Source organism: Daphnia pulex, chromosome 4 (assembly GCF_021134715.1).
Source record: "Daphnia pulex isolate KAP4 chromosome 4, ASM2113471v1".
NCBI lineage: Eukaryota > Metazoa > Arthropoda > Branchiopoda > Diplostraca > Daphniidae > Daphnia > Daphnia pulex.
The window spans coordinates 2,302,491-2,318,474 of record NC_060020.1 but is presented as its reverse complement, the minus strand read 5'-3'; the positions used below and the strand labels follow the sequence as shown (position 1 = coordinate 2,318,474).

Below are 15,984 nucleotides of genomic sequence, written 5' to 3'. Positions count from 1 at the left end.
CAACTGTTATCGTTTGGATTCCAAGCCAAAATAAGTACCACCATGTATTCCAAATGAAGCACATGGTTATAGAGCACATGTTAAAAGGTTTATATTGCAATAATTCCAATTACATTATTGTCCTTGTTCTTCATTGAATTCAAACTTTATTTGCTCCATTCTTTCCAGGAAATGAAAACAAAATGTATAAATAGTTTAAATATAGCAAAAAATTCCATGTGGAAGTAGGGAAGGGCAGGTGTCAAACATCTACCGTTTCCAACTTTCCGCCTTTTACCGCTTTTACCAAACAAGTTCGTTGAATAATCTAACAACGTGGCAACGTTCAACCAACGACTTTTACCGCCAGGTGTCAGTCGACAAAAATAAATGTCCACGCGTTGATGGGCTCTTCAATTCCGGCAAAATTTAACCATTTATACGCAGTTTTCTAGTAAGTAACACTTAAAATATGTAAAAGTTCACTTAGTTTTAGTGTTGTGTTGGGTTAAATGTGTACCAGGACAGTTAATGTTGATACATAACTTGCTTAAATAGTGATGGGTATGGCCCAGTCTTCTTCCATACAGCGTAACGTGCAGACGCATGTTGGAGGGCGCGCCATCTTTGTTTAAAGGAAAGGGTGAACCTTGAATACCATTCCTCAACGAGGGCTTAAAAATTGGCCCTATTTGTTTTCAAATTATTTTTTCGGAATTTTATCGGTATCTGATAATTCTATATTGCGATTGTGCTATCGTTAGACGTTTATCAAAGTATTTTTGCATTATTTTCGTTTTTTCATGTCCATCCACTCTTTGTTTTTGTTCTCCATTACGACATTTCACCGTCTTTAACAACTGGGTTTCTGTTAGTGCCTCAAATTATTTAGGTATTATATTTGCTATTTAGACACGTACGTGTCTAGATGTACGCAAAAGTTGGCTATTTTGCTACATTTTAAATTTTTACGATTTGAAAATAGCCTAAAAATTATCTTACGTTCATTAGTCAAAGTAGTAGAACACGTCATTCTCGTTCAACATCGTGAAAAATAAGATATTGTAAAGGTACCAAAATACGTATTGGATTCAAAGGGCTCTTTTTTCCTAATTATAGATTGTCTTTATTGTTTTCGTATTTTTTGCGTATATATTTAATGTATCTATCATCATTAGCTGTCTATTTGTTTCCATTTCCGTCTCTTTTTTAAATAATTTTTCAAAATTCCTGTGTTTAATTAGGAAAAGAAGAGAACATTTTTGTCGTTGTAATTATTCGTAGACCGTAGTTTAACCGGCTTCGGTTACTGTGATACATAGTAGATGAGTCTAGGTTCACATGAAATTTACTTTATTTACTCAAAAGAGATATGTCTATCAGGTTCCTAGTTGTCAAGAATGTACATTTTTCAAAATCATATAAAATTTAGTCCAACAACATCATTGAGATTTCAATGGTACAATCAATCTTGGGGGGAGGGGGTAACGCTTGAACGCATTCGGGGCTTCAAATAATCTTGTTTATAATTTTGAAGTTGTATCAACAGCTTTATTATTGGGGTGGGGGGAAATCAGCTTAGAATGTAGCTACTTGAAGAAGTATGCTAATAGAACGTGTCAAGAGTGAAACAAAATTAAATGTACTCATAGGAGTACATTTCCCTGCAGTTATTCTAGCTTCGAGCTATTCGAAAGATTGGTTTAGTAAAACACCCCTTCTTTCTTTAAAAGACGCGACTCTCCCCTCTCCGTTTTATCTTGGTACCTGCTCTTTATCCTTGAAAAAATTTTACGTAGTGAAGCTTGTTCTCATTGCTGAAATTTATTTAACATGCGTATGTGAATATATTATTAAATAGTTCATTTATTTAGAGATAAGAGTGTTGTTAAGCTATTGTTAATAAATTGAAAGTTCTCTTGATTTAATTTTGATTATTTTTGCAGGTTCATTTTTTTTAGACTCTCAGGCAACCATAAATTCGTATTCGAATTTGGATTGTCATTAAAATGGTTCGCCCCTGCTGTATATGTGGCGTCAAGAAGAATAGCGAGGCAGCAGCAAATGGAATTCGATTTTTCAAGTAAATAAAACAAAAAAAAAAAAATAATAATAATAAAAAATTTTGTGTCAATATTTTTATTTAACAGATTTCCAAGTGCTAAAAGCGAATCACATTCTAATTGGATAAAGACAATACGTCATCACTCCACGAAAATCTCACGTCAGTTTACTCCTAGGAGGAATTCCATCGTCTGCTCCAGTCATTTTGAGGACAGTTGTTTTAATCGTAGCTACAGGAAGTTACAATTGAAACAGGGCTCTATTCCAACAATTTTCAAGTTTGACGATTCATCCAAACAGGTATAAAATAATAAAGCTAAGATTTATAAAAATGACGATAAGTTTTTATGTTTAATTCTTAGGTGGCCTCAACTCAATGCGATGAGGCATCCAATGTGGAAGAAGAGAAAGGAGGTAATTCCGAAGGCAATACCGAAGGCAATACCGAAGGCAATACCGAAGGCAATACCGAAGGCAATACAGAAGGAAATACAGAAGGAAATACTAGTACTTCAGCTATGCGGGACTATGTATCCGATGGATCTTCTTCTTTGTCTCCTCCCGTGCTTGTCCCTCTCCAAGATGTCAATTCAGATTTTGAAGAAACTATCGAAGACCCACCTGACTTAGAATTATATGAAATCAATCGTGGTACATTTTTAAATTTTGGACTAGCAGACGATATTTTATTGATCTCTTTTATGTTTCTTACAGATTATGACGAGAGTACAGGCTTGACAAGTTTTGCAGACTTGGACATGATCAAAATGGACCATATTGGAAGTGTAGCCGATATCTTGGGACCAGATCCGTACATGCAAGATGAAAGTATTGTAATGGATGAGCGACCCGATTCTAGTATTGGAGAAGAGAGAGATGAAGTGGATGGCCAGACCATCTTGTCATTCACGAGTGCAGAAGAAATGCATGAGTTTGCTCACCGAGAAGCAAGCAGCAGATTGACAAAAACAAACGACTTTAGACAAATCAAGGGATGGAGGAACAAGTTCCATCAATTGACGCCTTCATTGTCTCCATCTCCCTGCTCATCACCTGTTTCAATTCCGGCTCGGTCTGCAGTTTCCGCCTCCGAAAATTCTAAGTCACCACTTCCCTCGCACTTTTCTAGATTGCGTGATATACCAAGCACTTCTTTTGAAGTTGAAAATGACAAAAAATGTGCTGCGATGTGTGAAAAAATGTCTCCTAATTCCAACAAACAGAGACCAACTAGTCCAGTTGAGGAGGCTGTTGTTATTCCATCAGAAGAAACGGTTGAGCCATTAGAAGAAAAGGCGAATTCGTCTTTAGAAACGACTGTGCCGTTGGATGATGTAATTACACGTCCAGAAGAAATGGAGGAACCTTTAGAAGAAACAGCCGAACCAGAAGAAACGGTGGAACCTTTAGAAGAAACAGCCGAACAAGAAGAAACGGCCGAACCTTCAGACGAATCAACTGAAGCTTTTCCTGATCTCGGAGTCGATGGTTCAATTTCGTACGACTATGCCAAGTTTGCTGCGTCAGCCGCCTGCTTTCCTTTTGGTGAAAAACGTGGCAAGGTAGCCAAGAAGGCAGATAATCCTCCTCCTGCAAGTAAAAAAGTTTCTCTTCGACCAAAGAATTCTGCTACTCGTGTGCGTCCAGTTAAACAATTGGTAGTACAAGATACTCAAATATTGCCTAATGTGGACATTGACGAAGTTCCAAGCAGTGACATTATCGGCTTTGACGATTCAATTGAAGATGTTCTCGTCCAAGAAGAGGAGTACGTTGAAGTTTATGGTAATTTTATTCTATTTTCATTTAAAATAAGACAAAAAAAAATTAATTGCTGATGCTTTTTCAACTAGATGTTCCGGGAAATTTGGAGCTCCCTACCGTTGATTGCGGCCAACTATTCTGCAGACTAGGCTGCATCTGTGACACATTAATAAAAACTAGGAATCGCCCAAAAATGTCAATGGAGCATTGTGGTTTACCCGAATGCATGCTGCAATGTGTCTGTGGATATCAGCAAGGCAAACCTTCAAGTCGCAAATGCTTTGCCTCGCTACTCAAGGGAAACGAGTCTTTTTACAGCAAGATTAATTGGTCAGGTGAGCGACGGCGACGTGAAAGAAGAGTGCCTGAACGCTTCTCCGAGTTCCACCTCGGAAATGAATCTTCGTCGTCTGTTTCAAATCGTTCGTCGGAAGAATTCAAGCCTGTTGAATCGAAGAGCAAAAATAGCCACCATCGGGCGAGTAATTCCAATGCATCTCGTCCATCAAGCCCGTTTAAGAATGCAAGCCCGCCGCAACAAGGTTCAATGCCGCCGCAAAGTGTTGTTCGAGACTCACCCTCAGCGAGTAGGAAATGGGAACCTTTCCGCGTCAAAGTCTGTGCCGACGAGATCAAATTATTGCGCTGGGATAGTTTCGTCAGCCTCTCGAAGGTTTACGTTGCTCCTGATCACGATATTTTCTGCATGGAACACACGATGTACGGCTGCCCCTGCATTGAAACCGATCGAAGAATCATTCGCATTGCGTCAAAATACGTACCATTGCCACTTATTGATACCACTAGAAATGCCGATATCAAGTCACCAACTTCATCTGCCAAAAAATTTAAAGCACGAAATGTTACAAACAGTCCGACGTCCACGTCCAAAAACGTTGCGAAAAAACACACGAATCCCAATATGAGATTTGCCACCAAATCAAAAGTAACAGAGGAGACTGCAGAGCCCCCTCCTCAAGAACCGGTCGCTAAAACCTCTTCATTGTCTAAAATGCGCAAGTTACTAAGTGACGAGCGCTTTCAATTGCAGAAGCTCATGACAGAAGAAAAAAAGCGTGCGTTTGACGAAGAAGTTGATTTGACCGTTCGACAAGGCCAAACGGTTCAATTGGTAGCTTGGATTCGTTTCCATCGGATTTATCACGCTGGGCGTATCCACATCCGTTTCCTAAGTCGCCGTGCTGGACCGGTTATCTTGGTTATGCGCCCAACTGAAATTGTAGCAGCAGACATAACGTGTGATATTCAAGATATGAAGTGCAACAACAACTCTCCGGAAATCGTGAAAGAATTGCTCGACCCTTGCATTTCACCTGAGGAGACTTCGCGATACGCCTTTCTTCTTTGTGACGGAGTTAAGTGGGAATTGGTGGGTTGTCTTTCTTTGAAGGCTTCCAATGATGCACCGACTTCCACTGCACCGACTTCCACTGCACCGCCTCCGGTTCCATTGGACACTCCGGCATTACCTCAATCTCCTCCGCCGTCCCAACATTCGATCTTCACGAACGAGCTCCCTCCTGTAGTACTAGAAGAACAAGATGCTCAACGGAAACGAATTACCAGTCAAATGAAGTTTCTCGCCAAAATGCCGAATAGGAAAGATAACTCGATCTATCCTTCACCTATTGAACGCTCCAGTGCGTTGGAACTGAAACGTTTGCTGTTGGAACAAAGGCTCAGCGTAATCAATTCAAAGCTTACCTTGCCACAACCGAAACAGAGCGCCAATTTTAAGCAACTAAAACACAGAAGTCGGGCATTAACTGCTCCGAATCTGCCCACTGCTCCGAATTTGCCCACTGCTCCAGTGGTCGAGAAAACAGTCATCGCCGAAGAGTTGCCGCCTTTGTCACTTCCTGAAGCAGATCCTTCCATCCAAGCACCTCCGAAAACTGCCCGGCGCAAATGGAAACGTAAACCGGACATGACTTACCTTATTCCGGATCAGTGTATTTTGCCGGATGACCTGGAAGATGTGCCGAATGTCTCTCTCACTGAAACACTGCCCGAACGACAGCCGAGAAGCAAAATTCACATCTTACCCGATTTGGCGATCGGTCAATTAGGGAATGAATTTAGCCAATCGTTGTATCCTGCAGCCGAGAAGCTTGCCATGTTTTCTCGGCTCATCCAAAATAGTCGAAATGATTCCTTCGGTGGTGGTAATTCTTCAAATTTTGATGACACATCGATGCTTGTCTCGGATCGTAGTCGCCCGGCAAAACGTTCGCATCCGAAAGTTGAACGTCTTTCTCTGCCTGTTGCTGTACCTACTCCACTGATTGCTTCCGAGTGTGCTGTGCCAAACAAACCGCCATCAGAAGTTACTGTATTGAAGCTTCAGCCAATTGGATCATCCCTCCCTAGTGGTGTTACTGGACAGAATACAGTGAGACGCATCCGCATTCTTACACCTCAGTCAAACGGAGGAGGAGGAAACGGCCTTGTACCAGTATTGACATCTCGGAACGGCCTGGAACCTACCGTAATTCAACAACAGCGGCTGCACTGGAGCAGTAAAGGAGTGAAGCCACCGGTCAACACGAAATGCGCCCCAACACCCTCAATATCCGAATCTTTGATAACCGTCCTGCCCATTCCGACACCTGCTGTAGTCGGGCAGAATGTACCAGCTCTACCGTCCAAGACCGTTGACGCAAGTGGTATTGTACAATGTACCGATCTTATTCCAAACCAAGATGGAAAAACACCTCTGATCACTTCAGCTTTACCGATTCCGGATTGGTCAACCCAACTGTTGATGAAGGCAAACGCAGCCGCTTCAGAAAACGCTTCTAATGGTGGTGTTAAGCTTCTAGAAAAGGAAGAAAGGGCAGAAAAGGAAAGAGAACAACCGAGGAAGTCAACATCTCCTCCTATTGTAATTGCAGAATCATCAACAGAGGCTGAATTATCAACAAGCTGTGTATTCCCCAAAATCTCGACAGCTGAGGTCATTACCGTGAAATCTCCTCCAGGAAATGCATCTCATAGACTGAAAATCATCTTGGAAGCCATGGAGGGCGAGCACCGAGATCTCTGCCCAAATCGTGCCAGCATGATTCTGCCATTACATAACATCGATGATCAGTGGTGCATTGTTTCGATCGATCATGTCCCAGACAGTGGATTTCAAGTCCCTGGAGTGACAGTGTTTATTCCACGTGAAATGCTAGGGCGCGCAGCTTCCACAGCGATTGAACGCAAAGCTCGCGTCTCACTTTCATTGCATTTCAAATTGAAGAACGAAGGCTCTGCCCTCAAGTCTGGCTTTGAAGTTTATGGCACACACCAACTTCCACGTCATGTTTTTCTCGGACCATTTCCGTTCAATTACCTCGAAAGCTGCGTTCCGGTTCCAATGCTAAACAGCAATGTTTGCATGTCCGTCATCAAATTGACCAAATCTATACCTGCATCAGTTGCCGATTGCGACAAAGAGGTAAAGCAACTTAAACCGACGGAACAGATTGAGGAAGCAATACAGTCTCCTGTGGCGGAGTCAACAGTCAATTCTCTTGAGCCTGTAAGTGATTCTCATACTACCATAGTAGACGACGACTCTGCTATAAAAACTCTCACCAGTTCAATTGAAGCGACAAGCGGAGTTGAGGAAACCTTAAGTAGTGTGGCAACCGGAGTGTCAGAACGCACGCTTTTATGTCATAATCCAAAAGATTCGGAAAGTGACGGAATCGAAATAATCGATGAAAAAGTTAGTTTGAACCCGGATTTCCTGCTTCAACTACCTGCATCTAGTCTATTGCGGAAGCCAACTCAATCTGAAATAATGAAAAGAACACCAATGCGAATGTTCGTCGCGCGTACACCGGGTCTACCTCCTGTCAACATTAAATTGTTCTCCGAAAATTCAGTTGTAGTCGATCACCCTTTCTTGCATGGTGAAAAGAAGATGTTCACATCTATCGATAACGCCAAGACTTGGTTGCAGACTCTGGCCATACGCAACTGTAAGAGTAAAGGATTAAGTAGCACCGCAAGTAACAGTGGAAGTGATAAATCAAAAACGAGTAATTCGACTGAAGATTCTTTTGCCAATTCTGAGTTTACTGAAGACGAAGAAATCGATGTTTGTAGCCGAACTCAGGGAGAGTCTCAAGAGCAGGAAGAAACAATCGACTCAGCATCGACAACGTCTCGAAGCCCTAAACGGATCCGGCGCTTGACAGAGAAAGCCAGAATTTTGGCCGCAACCAAATCAAAGTCGCATCGAAATAGCGATTCTACCCACGCAAGTTCTTTGAGACGTTCTCAAGATGCAAGACCGCCTCAACCGCGCAGGGTGGGACCATCGCGCAAAAACTCGATTCAGCGAATGCTGCATATTCAAAAAGAACAGGTAAACAAAATTACGTGAATTTCAAAATCACTTTCGTTTTTAATATTTGCGTATTTCTCAGGAGCGAAGAGGACTGTTGGGCAAGTTAATTCGAGATCTCGACGAGTTGTGCGCACCGGGTATTGGGCCAAGAGCAAAAATTGTCGTTTTGAAAAACGTAATTGAAGACTTTTATTTTTAAATTTAACTTTTCTTCAATTTTGATTTTGAGAAATTGAAATTTTTTTACCAACCCCTAGGCCACTACTATTGTCAAGCACTTGGAACAACAGGCGAAGGCAATGGAAAACGTTTATCATGGTTTAAAACTGCGGCGGACAGCTCTTCTCACTCAAAGAGAGCAGACATTTAACAGTAATTGAAATTTGTTTTTACCTTGTATAAAATTATTTTGCTTTAATTGAGGCTTACATTAATTCTGTTTTCCAATTCTTAGAACTACCGTCCAGTTGCAAACAAATTTTCAGCTGTTTGATGGATTCAGTGCCTCTTCCTTCTCGACATTTAACCATGACTGTGAGTGACCGTTCCAAGCGATGCCGGACTTCTTCACAAACTGATGACCAGCAAAGTCGAAATCGTGTTGCAGTTGTAGGGCCCAACAACGCTCTTTTACGCGAATCTGTTAACCGTGATATGACACAAGGTTATGTCTTGACTGGGGTAGAATCGTAAGAGAAAACGATGAAAAGAAAACAACGTGGAGTCTTCGTTTCTTCTTTAAAATTAAAAATTCAATTTTGACTATTTACTTCTATTACATGTAGCGCTTCTAGTAGTCATGTGATTTCTTTACTTTTTTTTTCATACCAAAATTTTGTTTACTGCTTTCTAAATGCATGAAAATGTGATCATGTGGATCAAAAATTTCACAAATAAAAATTCTGAATGTATTTGTAATATTCACACAGCCATTACTTATATCCATGGAAGTTCTCCCTAAAAGAAGGGTTTAACACAACCATTTCATTATGCTCAATAAATGAAGCAAGTCTAGCCATGTGAAAAGATTCAAAGAGACCAATGATGGTAAAGTCATGATCTCAACTTTAACCTCATCCTCCTCCTGTTCCACAAGGTGGTGCAGCAACTCCACTGACATTTCCTGGTCTACCTATACGTCTTTGGGTGCCACTACCACTTTTTAATGAGCAAGAAACAGACAAATATTAAAATGTATTCATGTTAAGGAATAGAAATAATTTACCTTGCTCCTGGTGTGCCATACTGGGTGACATATCTACTACCTCTTCGGTTAGACCCAGGGCTTACAAGAGTTTGAAAGCTGAAACAAACATGAACATTTAATAAATAAAAGATTGTTTGACACTTTTCTTTCTTTGCTTTACTAACAATAAAAGAACTCCGTCAATGAAATTCCAGAATGTTCTCTTAACTTTCTGGATTGACCAACCGCCATCGTTCTGGACAAGTTGCCCACCTGATGTAACGAAAGGAATTCCATTACTTAGTTTACATTAGAACATTCAAAAATACATTACTACTACCTGAAGATATGTAGACCATGATTTCAAATTCAAATTCAAATCTATAAAACTAATGGCATAACGAACAAGGTCACTTGCAACTCGTCAGCATCACTTTCTAACGTCGACTGTTGTCTGCTGTTGCAATAATGTCAAGCAAATGTCTAATCACAATAACAAACACGACTCCCTCTCGTGGTTAGTCGCCGAACTTCCTATTTTATTTTGATTACGCAAAACATTGTGAAAGGATATAAGGCAGGATTCTTGTAAAGAATTTTGTTAAGATAAAGAATTAATTGCTGCAATGAAATCTTCCGGAGTTGGTTTTCTGCAAACTCGGCTAACGGAAATGTTGGAATCCTGCAAAGCACGTTCTGTAGTAGAACCTATGCTAATAATCTAAGCAATAAAAAAATGTATTTGTTTTTAAACAACCCTCTAAAAAAATACAAGTTCATACTTTAGAATTGGCGATTAAGCCCAATTCCCGAATGAATGGTAAACTGAAATTCACGCCAGAAGGGCTAAAAAAAACTAGATAATCAGGTACCTGAAAAAAAGAAAAGAATTAGCGACACTGTAAGAATTATATTGTTTTATATTTTACTTTATGGGACAGTTGAAGAACAAAGTCCTGTAAAAGTGGGTGGGGAACAGTCACGTAGCTGTTTACTATTTCAATGGATACATCGTGTTCTGCTAGTGTTCGCGGAAGAGTATCCATCTTTAAGCTACTACACGGAAATAGGAGTGGCAGCGGGAGATAACCATTTTGAAATTCTATATGTTAAATGATAGTATACAAATTTATAAATAAAAAAATATTTTTCTGTCAAACCCTGCACTATTAATGAACTGAGATTCGCTGCATTTCCGCAATCTTGTCCTGCCAGATTCTTTAAGCCAAGAAGCGTCGCAGCCGTTTCTGCGGTTTTAATACCAACACAATAGTGTCGCTTCTCTTTCCATGCATCAGACAAATCAGCAAAAGCTTTATTAACAGATTCTGCAGATCTCTGGCTCGTTAATATCATTCCTATAAAAATAAAAATCGAAGTAAATAGCTTATTAAAAACAGCAAATAAAACGGCCAGGTAAAGCGTCAACACCTGAGTATTTTTCCGGTTGATTAAGACATTCTCTTAGATGTTCTGTTTGAAACTGAAATGAGAGTGTTGGGACCAACATTCCTATAAAGTTGTTCTCTTCTAGAATGGATAAGTAGCGATCGTCATTAGAAGTAGTTTCATCCGTAGATTTGAAAAGAGCCACTATGCCTCGTGAACCACCTGACATCGCTCGATTGCAACGGAACCCTAAAAAACAACAATAAAAAATTATTAGATTACAGATCGCCCTTTAAATACGTAAAGCAATTCAGTTGAAACACTAATCAGAAAAGAACAGTCTATAAATTCAAGAACCGAAATAGACCTTGTACTGCGGCAGATAAGACGTGACACCACTCTTCCTTGAGAAGCCGAAAACTAGACACGACTAAAGTGCGATGAGCAGTTTGATAAAGATGAACAACATTTGCGATGAGTCGGATCTCCGAAACTCCGATGACTGTCAATCTGGTCAATCTGTAAATATCATAAACGCTTCTCCTGTTTACGTTGTTACTGAATTGTAATTGATTATTTTCATGTATAATTAAAATAGAACAAATTTTTCAAATTAACTTGAACAAGGTGATGGAAAATGTCATGCAACACTGACGGTTCAATTGCAGACGAAATTATGTCAAGTGTTTCAAAAGTGATTACATAAGTGTAGTCTCATTCATGGTATTTTATAATTTCCGTCACTGCCAGTCCTTGAATTTGTGGGTGTTTAAACCAATTGCCTTACAAATTCAAAGCAATAGAAAAATGACAACTTCACAATACATAAAAGAAAACCTGGAATTTGTAAAAGCCAAAATGATGGCAGCCTCTTTGAAAAGAGTCCAAGAGGTATGTACTTTACTGTCTTGCTTTAACCTGAATTTTTCTATAAACGGAATTTTTCATTTTCCTTATAGGCGGCCGCTTTTAAAGCACCTACATTAGTAGCTGTTTCAAAAACTAAACCAGTTGATGATGTCATTGAGGCTTATCATGGTGGACAAAGACATTTTGGAGAGAACTATATTCCAGAGCTGGGAGGAAAATCAACTGATCCAAAAGTCTGTAAATTTATTAATGATATACTTGAATTATTACTGTTGTTTTAAATCTAAATTGAGTAGTACCATTCCTAGATTTTGGAAGAGTGCCCAGACATTCGTTGGCATATGATTGGCCATCTGCAAAGTAACAAAATGAAGAAACTGGCTTCTGTGCAAAATTTGTACATGGTAGAAACAATTGATTCAGTTAAAATAGCTGATGCTTTAAACAAATCCTGGGTAAAACTTAATAAAATGGAGAAACTGAAAGTTATGGTGCAGGTTAAGACCAGTGATGAAGAAAGTAAATTAAACAAGACAATTTAAAAATCATACTGCATGCTTACTATTTGTTTCTTCAATGTTTACAGGCAAAAATGGAGTTGAGCCTTCTGAAGCTATTAAGTTGGCCAAATTCATAATAGAAAAATGTTCAGAATTAGAGTTTTGCGGATTGATGACAATTGGCGCCTCTAATCATGACGTTTCTTTGGGACCTAACCCAGATTTTCTTGTAAGGTTTGCGGTATCTATAATTATTGCTAAAATAATACTAATTTTTGTTTACTTCCAATAGAAAATGATTGAATGTCACAAGGAAATCATTTGCATCCCTGATTTACCAAAAGAGTCTTTAGAATTATCAATGGGAATGTCTTCCGACTACGAACATGCGGTAATTTTCATGCCAAAATTTGAAGGAAAAAAATTTATTTTTTGAAATCATTCCTGTAAACTATTTAGATTGAGCTTGGAAGCACAAACGTAAGGGTCGGAAGCCTTATTTTTGGGTCGAGAGCCCCAAAACATGAAAAAAGTAGCAACGAATAATGAAGTGCACATGTTAAACGATGACGTTAAAATGCAAAATCCAGCAATAAAGAAAATCCACTCAACCTAGAGGTTACGCATTGAAATTTTGTTTGCGAAGCAAAGCGAGACGCTCTGATACAATTTGTAAATCTCTAAGTCGCTGTGGAGTACTTATACTTACACTTAATGGAGTAGCTTTACTGTGAGTGTCGGATGGAGTGAATTGTTCCTGAGACTCGACCGCGAAAATTTGGCTAGATTGAGTAGATTTCAGCGTTCCTTCCAGTGTAGAGAGCTCTTCCAAAAGATCTGGTAAAAAATTCATTTTTAAAAAATAAGTTATTGTATGGTACAGAGAAACGTACTTAATAGTAAACAAGAAAAACATACTTGTCAAATCGAAAGATTCTGAAATATTAGAAATTTCGTGTTTCACTTCCATATCCAGAATGGATTCCTCTCTTGTAGGTATAGTAGTGCAACGAGTTCTCCAAGTTTGTTTTGTATCGATGAAGCGAGACATTTCTGATACATCTTGCTCACTTGTTTCTTGGCAGTAATTTGAATGGAGAATTTTCCGTTTGGGTAAGCGTCCAATTCGTGTTGAGTTGGGATTATATAACAGAGTTGTACCCCGTACACTTTTCACTGGGTCACAGGGTAAATCAATGACGTCATCTGGGAATAGCATGATGGATGGAGTGCCCTTGATTTCGTTTCTTAAAGTTTCTTGTACTGTTAGATGCAGTTCAGATTCCTGCATTTGCTTCATTGAATCAATGCACTTCATTAGGTATTTGAGCACGAGTTCGGCTCTCTTCAACATCGATCTATGACCACTAAGATCGCTGACGTTTCCTACCGCTAACAAGGCAGCACCACGAAACTCCCGAAGGGCTATTAAAATTAACACAAGTTAAAATACCTAGTCTGGCAACAACCGTAACGTATTTTTGTCCTACCAAGATGAACTTCCTTTAGATAAATTTTAGCTTTAGTTGCATCGTCCCAATTTTGCCCTTCTACAATTGCCAAACATCGTGTGGTGATCAGTACAATCGGGCGACAGTGACGTTCAAGTAATACCACGTCCTGGACGTAAACATTTTTTCTAAGTTCAGTAATGTGGTTATTCAAAACCTTTTCTGCAACCTAAATTTGAAAATGATTGTAAATAATAGACATAAGAAGTTCTTTTTTCTAACACCGTACGTGACAGAAAGCAATGGGATCGGCGATAGAATCCAAGCTAGTTTGCATGTGCGTGCAGTGCTCTTGGAAGGAACGCCATAGAAATTGTAGGTGGCAACTCGCTGCTTTGTTCGTAGGATCCAAGTAGCAACTGTAAATTGCCGGTACCATTTCAGCTTCAAGTGATTCAAGGAGCTTAAGAGCGCATCTAATTACTTGAATTTCTAAGGCATACAAAATAAGTGGAAATTAAGTTGGTCGAATTACCAAATATTAAAAATTATACTTGGAAGATCTGCGGTCGATGACAGTGCAAAAAAACAGGTTTGTAAGACCCGTTCCATAACCTACAGGGTTTATTTGGGAAACATAAGATTGTACCATGGGTTGATTGTTCTATAATTTTAACTAATTGTGTTTTAAAAATACTTACATTGTCAAATTCTTCCACTTCAGCTGCGAGGTCAGAAGTATCTCGTGATGAATCCAACTCGTTATTTTTAATTGGACATTGGTGTATGAGTCTTCGTATCGGTTCGGTGCAAATAGATAAATTCTGCAAAATTAGGTAATTATTAATAATTTGATAAGCGCGTTTAGATTTCTTAATTAACCTCGACCATCATTCTAAGCAAAGAATGGTTGACACTCTGTTCCATGAGTTCCAAGAAATCACGGAAAATGTCGACGGCCAGTGATATATCACTGGGTGAGTTTTCTAAATTGTGTAGCAAAGATTGTAGTGACCGATATTCATTCAAAACACGTTGCGAATTGCGTGTTATCTGAATCCGATCTTCTTCGCACGAAAACTTGGATACGGTCATGGCGTGCTGCAGAATGAGATTCATTCGCCAACCCATTTCTTCGTCCTCAAAATGACTACGTTCAAGTTGTTCCAATACGTCGTCAATAGCGCCAAGGAAAGATGTGCCATCGCGAATATCTTCAGCTGACTGCTCTAAACCAAGAAGTTCGCTTATCTCGTCAAGCAACGAAACCAACTCTTTCACGACAAACTCCTTCGAAATCTAAAAATGAACAATCATAAAATAAATTCATAAAAGAACTTGTTTAATATATGCCTTGCTATGTTTGCTCCAGGGATAGCAAGCTATGTTCTTGATAACTTCAGCAAAGGAAGTTACTAATTTGCGAATGCAATTGAGGTGAATCCAGAATTCATTTTGCAACTTGTGATCAAGTAAATCTTGAATACGATGAGACAATTTTTCAGAGAAACTTCCAAACCGTATGATGAATTCCTGTGCAAAAGAAAATTTAACAATTTTGATCAATTGAATCTTAATACTAGATATGGCACCCTACTTTGTATAAAGACAGAATTTCATGAAGAAACTGTGTGTTCCTCATATTATAAAGAGGTTCTTTTAAGTAGTTGATGGAATATTGAAAACTTTTAATGAGCTGCTGATCCCAAAAAACAAAAATCCTTAAAAGAACTTCTAAAAGCCCAGCAATTTTCTCCTGGAATGTTTCCAAACTTGTTTCATCTGCTGTAAGCCAAAGAGAATATGTTGCTGCTTCTTCTGCTGTCATTAGCATCTCCTTGAATGTTTCAAAAGTGTTGATTGAAGGGTTAAGGTTCTTTAATTTCCTAGCGAGAAGCTCACAAAGCTGTTGGGTTGATAACCTGATGCCATCTGAGAGATGTTCTAAGCTCTGTCTCAGATGGGGCTTTTCTTCCAAATCTTTTGTTGTCAATGAGCTGATTTCTAATACCTAAACATGGAAAAAGGTACATGATTAATGCAGAGTGAAACAATTTCTAATTCAAAAACCCTCATTAAATTTGACGGCTTATTCACTAGTCACTACAACAAAAAAGGATCCATATCGTACTTGCTCGGTGAGTAATTCCAATGCATTTGTAAGAGATTTTGTCTTGATTCCATCAGCCAAATCCTCCATCATATATTTAAATTTTATAAACTTATTAGGTGTAAGCAAAAAGTTATGTTGTTGATATTTAATACTGGAAGCTCTTTTCTGTATAAAAAAACGTCAGAACTCAGAAAATTGACGAACCCACTCCTCCGTTTTTAAACTTCAAAAACATGTTCGATGGCGCGATGTTGCCATTTTCGATTAACGCTCTCTTCATAAAAAAAAATTTTCTTCGAATC

The 15,984-nt window shown here is 39.1% G+C and overlaps 4 protein-coding genes across 7 annotated transcripts; 2 read left to right on the top strand and 2 right to left on the bottom strand.

Moving 5' to 3' along the window:
• Positions 1 to 313: 313 nt before the first annotated feature.
• On the top strand, positions 314 to 9,084 carry LOC124192899. 3 transcript variants are annotated; one of them, XM_046586449.1, is made up of 10 exons: positions 314 to 433; positions 1,926 to 2,062; positions 2,130 to 2,343; positions 2,406 to 2,469; positions 2,506 to 2,694; positions 2,758 to 3,828; positions 3,897 to 8,191; positions 8,253 to 8,348; positions 8,431 to 8,545; positions 8,628 to 9,084. In XM_046586449.1, the coding sequence occupies exons 2-10, from the start codon at positions 1,989 to 1,991 to the stop codon at positions 8,864 to 8,866; spliced, it is 6,357 nt and encodes a 2,118-aa protein (XP_046442405.1). In that variant the 5' UTR covers positions 314 to 433; positions 1,926 to 1,988; the 3' UTR covers positions 8,867 to 9,084. The 3 variants fall into 3 exon arrangements, with proteins under 3 accessions (XP_046442405.1, XP_046442403.1, XP_046442404.1); XM_046586447.1 differs by having other exon boundaries at positions 2,406 to 2,694; XM_046586448.1 differs by lacking the exon at positions 314 to 433 and adding an exon at positions 500 to 704 and having other exon boundaries at positions 2,406 to 2,694.
• On the bottom strand, positions 9,059 to 15,945 carry LOC124192900. 2 transcript variants are annotated; one of them, XM_046586451.1, is made up of 18 exons: positions 15,701 to 15,945; positions 15,167 to 15,580; positions 14,923 to 15,102; positions 14,452 to 14,868; positions 14,271 to 14,393; positions 14,124 to 14,184; positions 13,859 to 14,061; positions 13,609 to 13,798; positions 13,037 to 13,543; positions 11,116 to 12,955; positions 10,791 to 10,997; positions 10,520 to 10,717; positions 10,289 to 10,461; positions 10,142 to 10,231; positions 9,700 to 10,080; positions 9,545 to 9,632; positions 9,399 to 9,476; positions 9,059 to 9,331 (listed from the first exon to the last, which is right to left on the bottom strand). In XM_046586451.1, the coding sequence occupies exons 1-10, from the start codon at positions 15,770 to 15,772 to the stop codon at positions 12,738 to 12,740; spliced, it is 2,385 nt and encodes a 794-aa protein (XP_046442407.1). In that variant the 5' UTR covers positions 15,773 to 15,945; the 3' UTR covers positions 9,059 to 9,331; positions 9,399 to 9,476; positions 9,545 to 9,632; positions 9,700 to 10,080; positions 10,142 to 10,231; positions 10,289 to 10,461; positions 10,520 to 10,717; positions 10,791 to 10,997; positions 11,116 to 12,737. The 2 variants fall into 2 exon arrangements, with proteins under 2 accessions (XP_046442407.1, XP_046442406.1); XM_046586450.1 differs by having other exon boundaries at positions 10,289 to 10,717; positions 15,701 to 15,944.
• LOC124192521 (uroporphyrinogen-III synthase-like) lies at positions 9,961 to 11,392 on the bottom strand. The gene is made up of 7 exons (XM_046585881.1): positions 11,367 to 11,392; positions 11,116 to 11,291; positions 10,791 to 10,997; positions 10,520 to 10,717; positions 10,289 to 10,461; positions 10,142 to 10,231; positions 9,961 to 10,080 (listed from the first exon to the last, which is right to left on the bottom strand). The coding sequence occupies exons 1-7, from the start codon at positions 11,390 to 11,392 to the stop codon at positions 9,961 to 9,963; spliced, it is 990 nt and encodes a 329-aa protein (XP_046441837.1).
• Positions 11,469 to 12,729, top strand: LOC124192908 (pyridoxal phosphate homeostasis protein-like). Its single transcript, XM_046586477.1, has 6 exons — positions 11,469 to 11,639; positions 11,708 to 11,851; positions 11,927 to 12,137; positions 12,205 to 12,347; positions 12,411 to 12,509; positions 12,578 to 12,729. Exons 1-6 carry the CDS (start codon positions 11,469 to 11,471, stop codon positions 12,662 to 12,664), a joined length of 855 nt encoding a protein of 284 aa, XP_046442433.1. The 3' UTR covers positions 12,665 to 12,729.
• Positions 15,946 to 15,984: the final 39 nt, after the last annotated feature.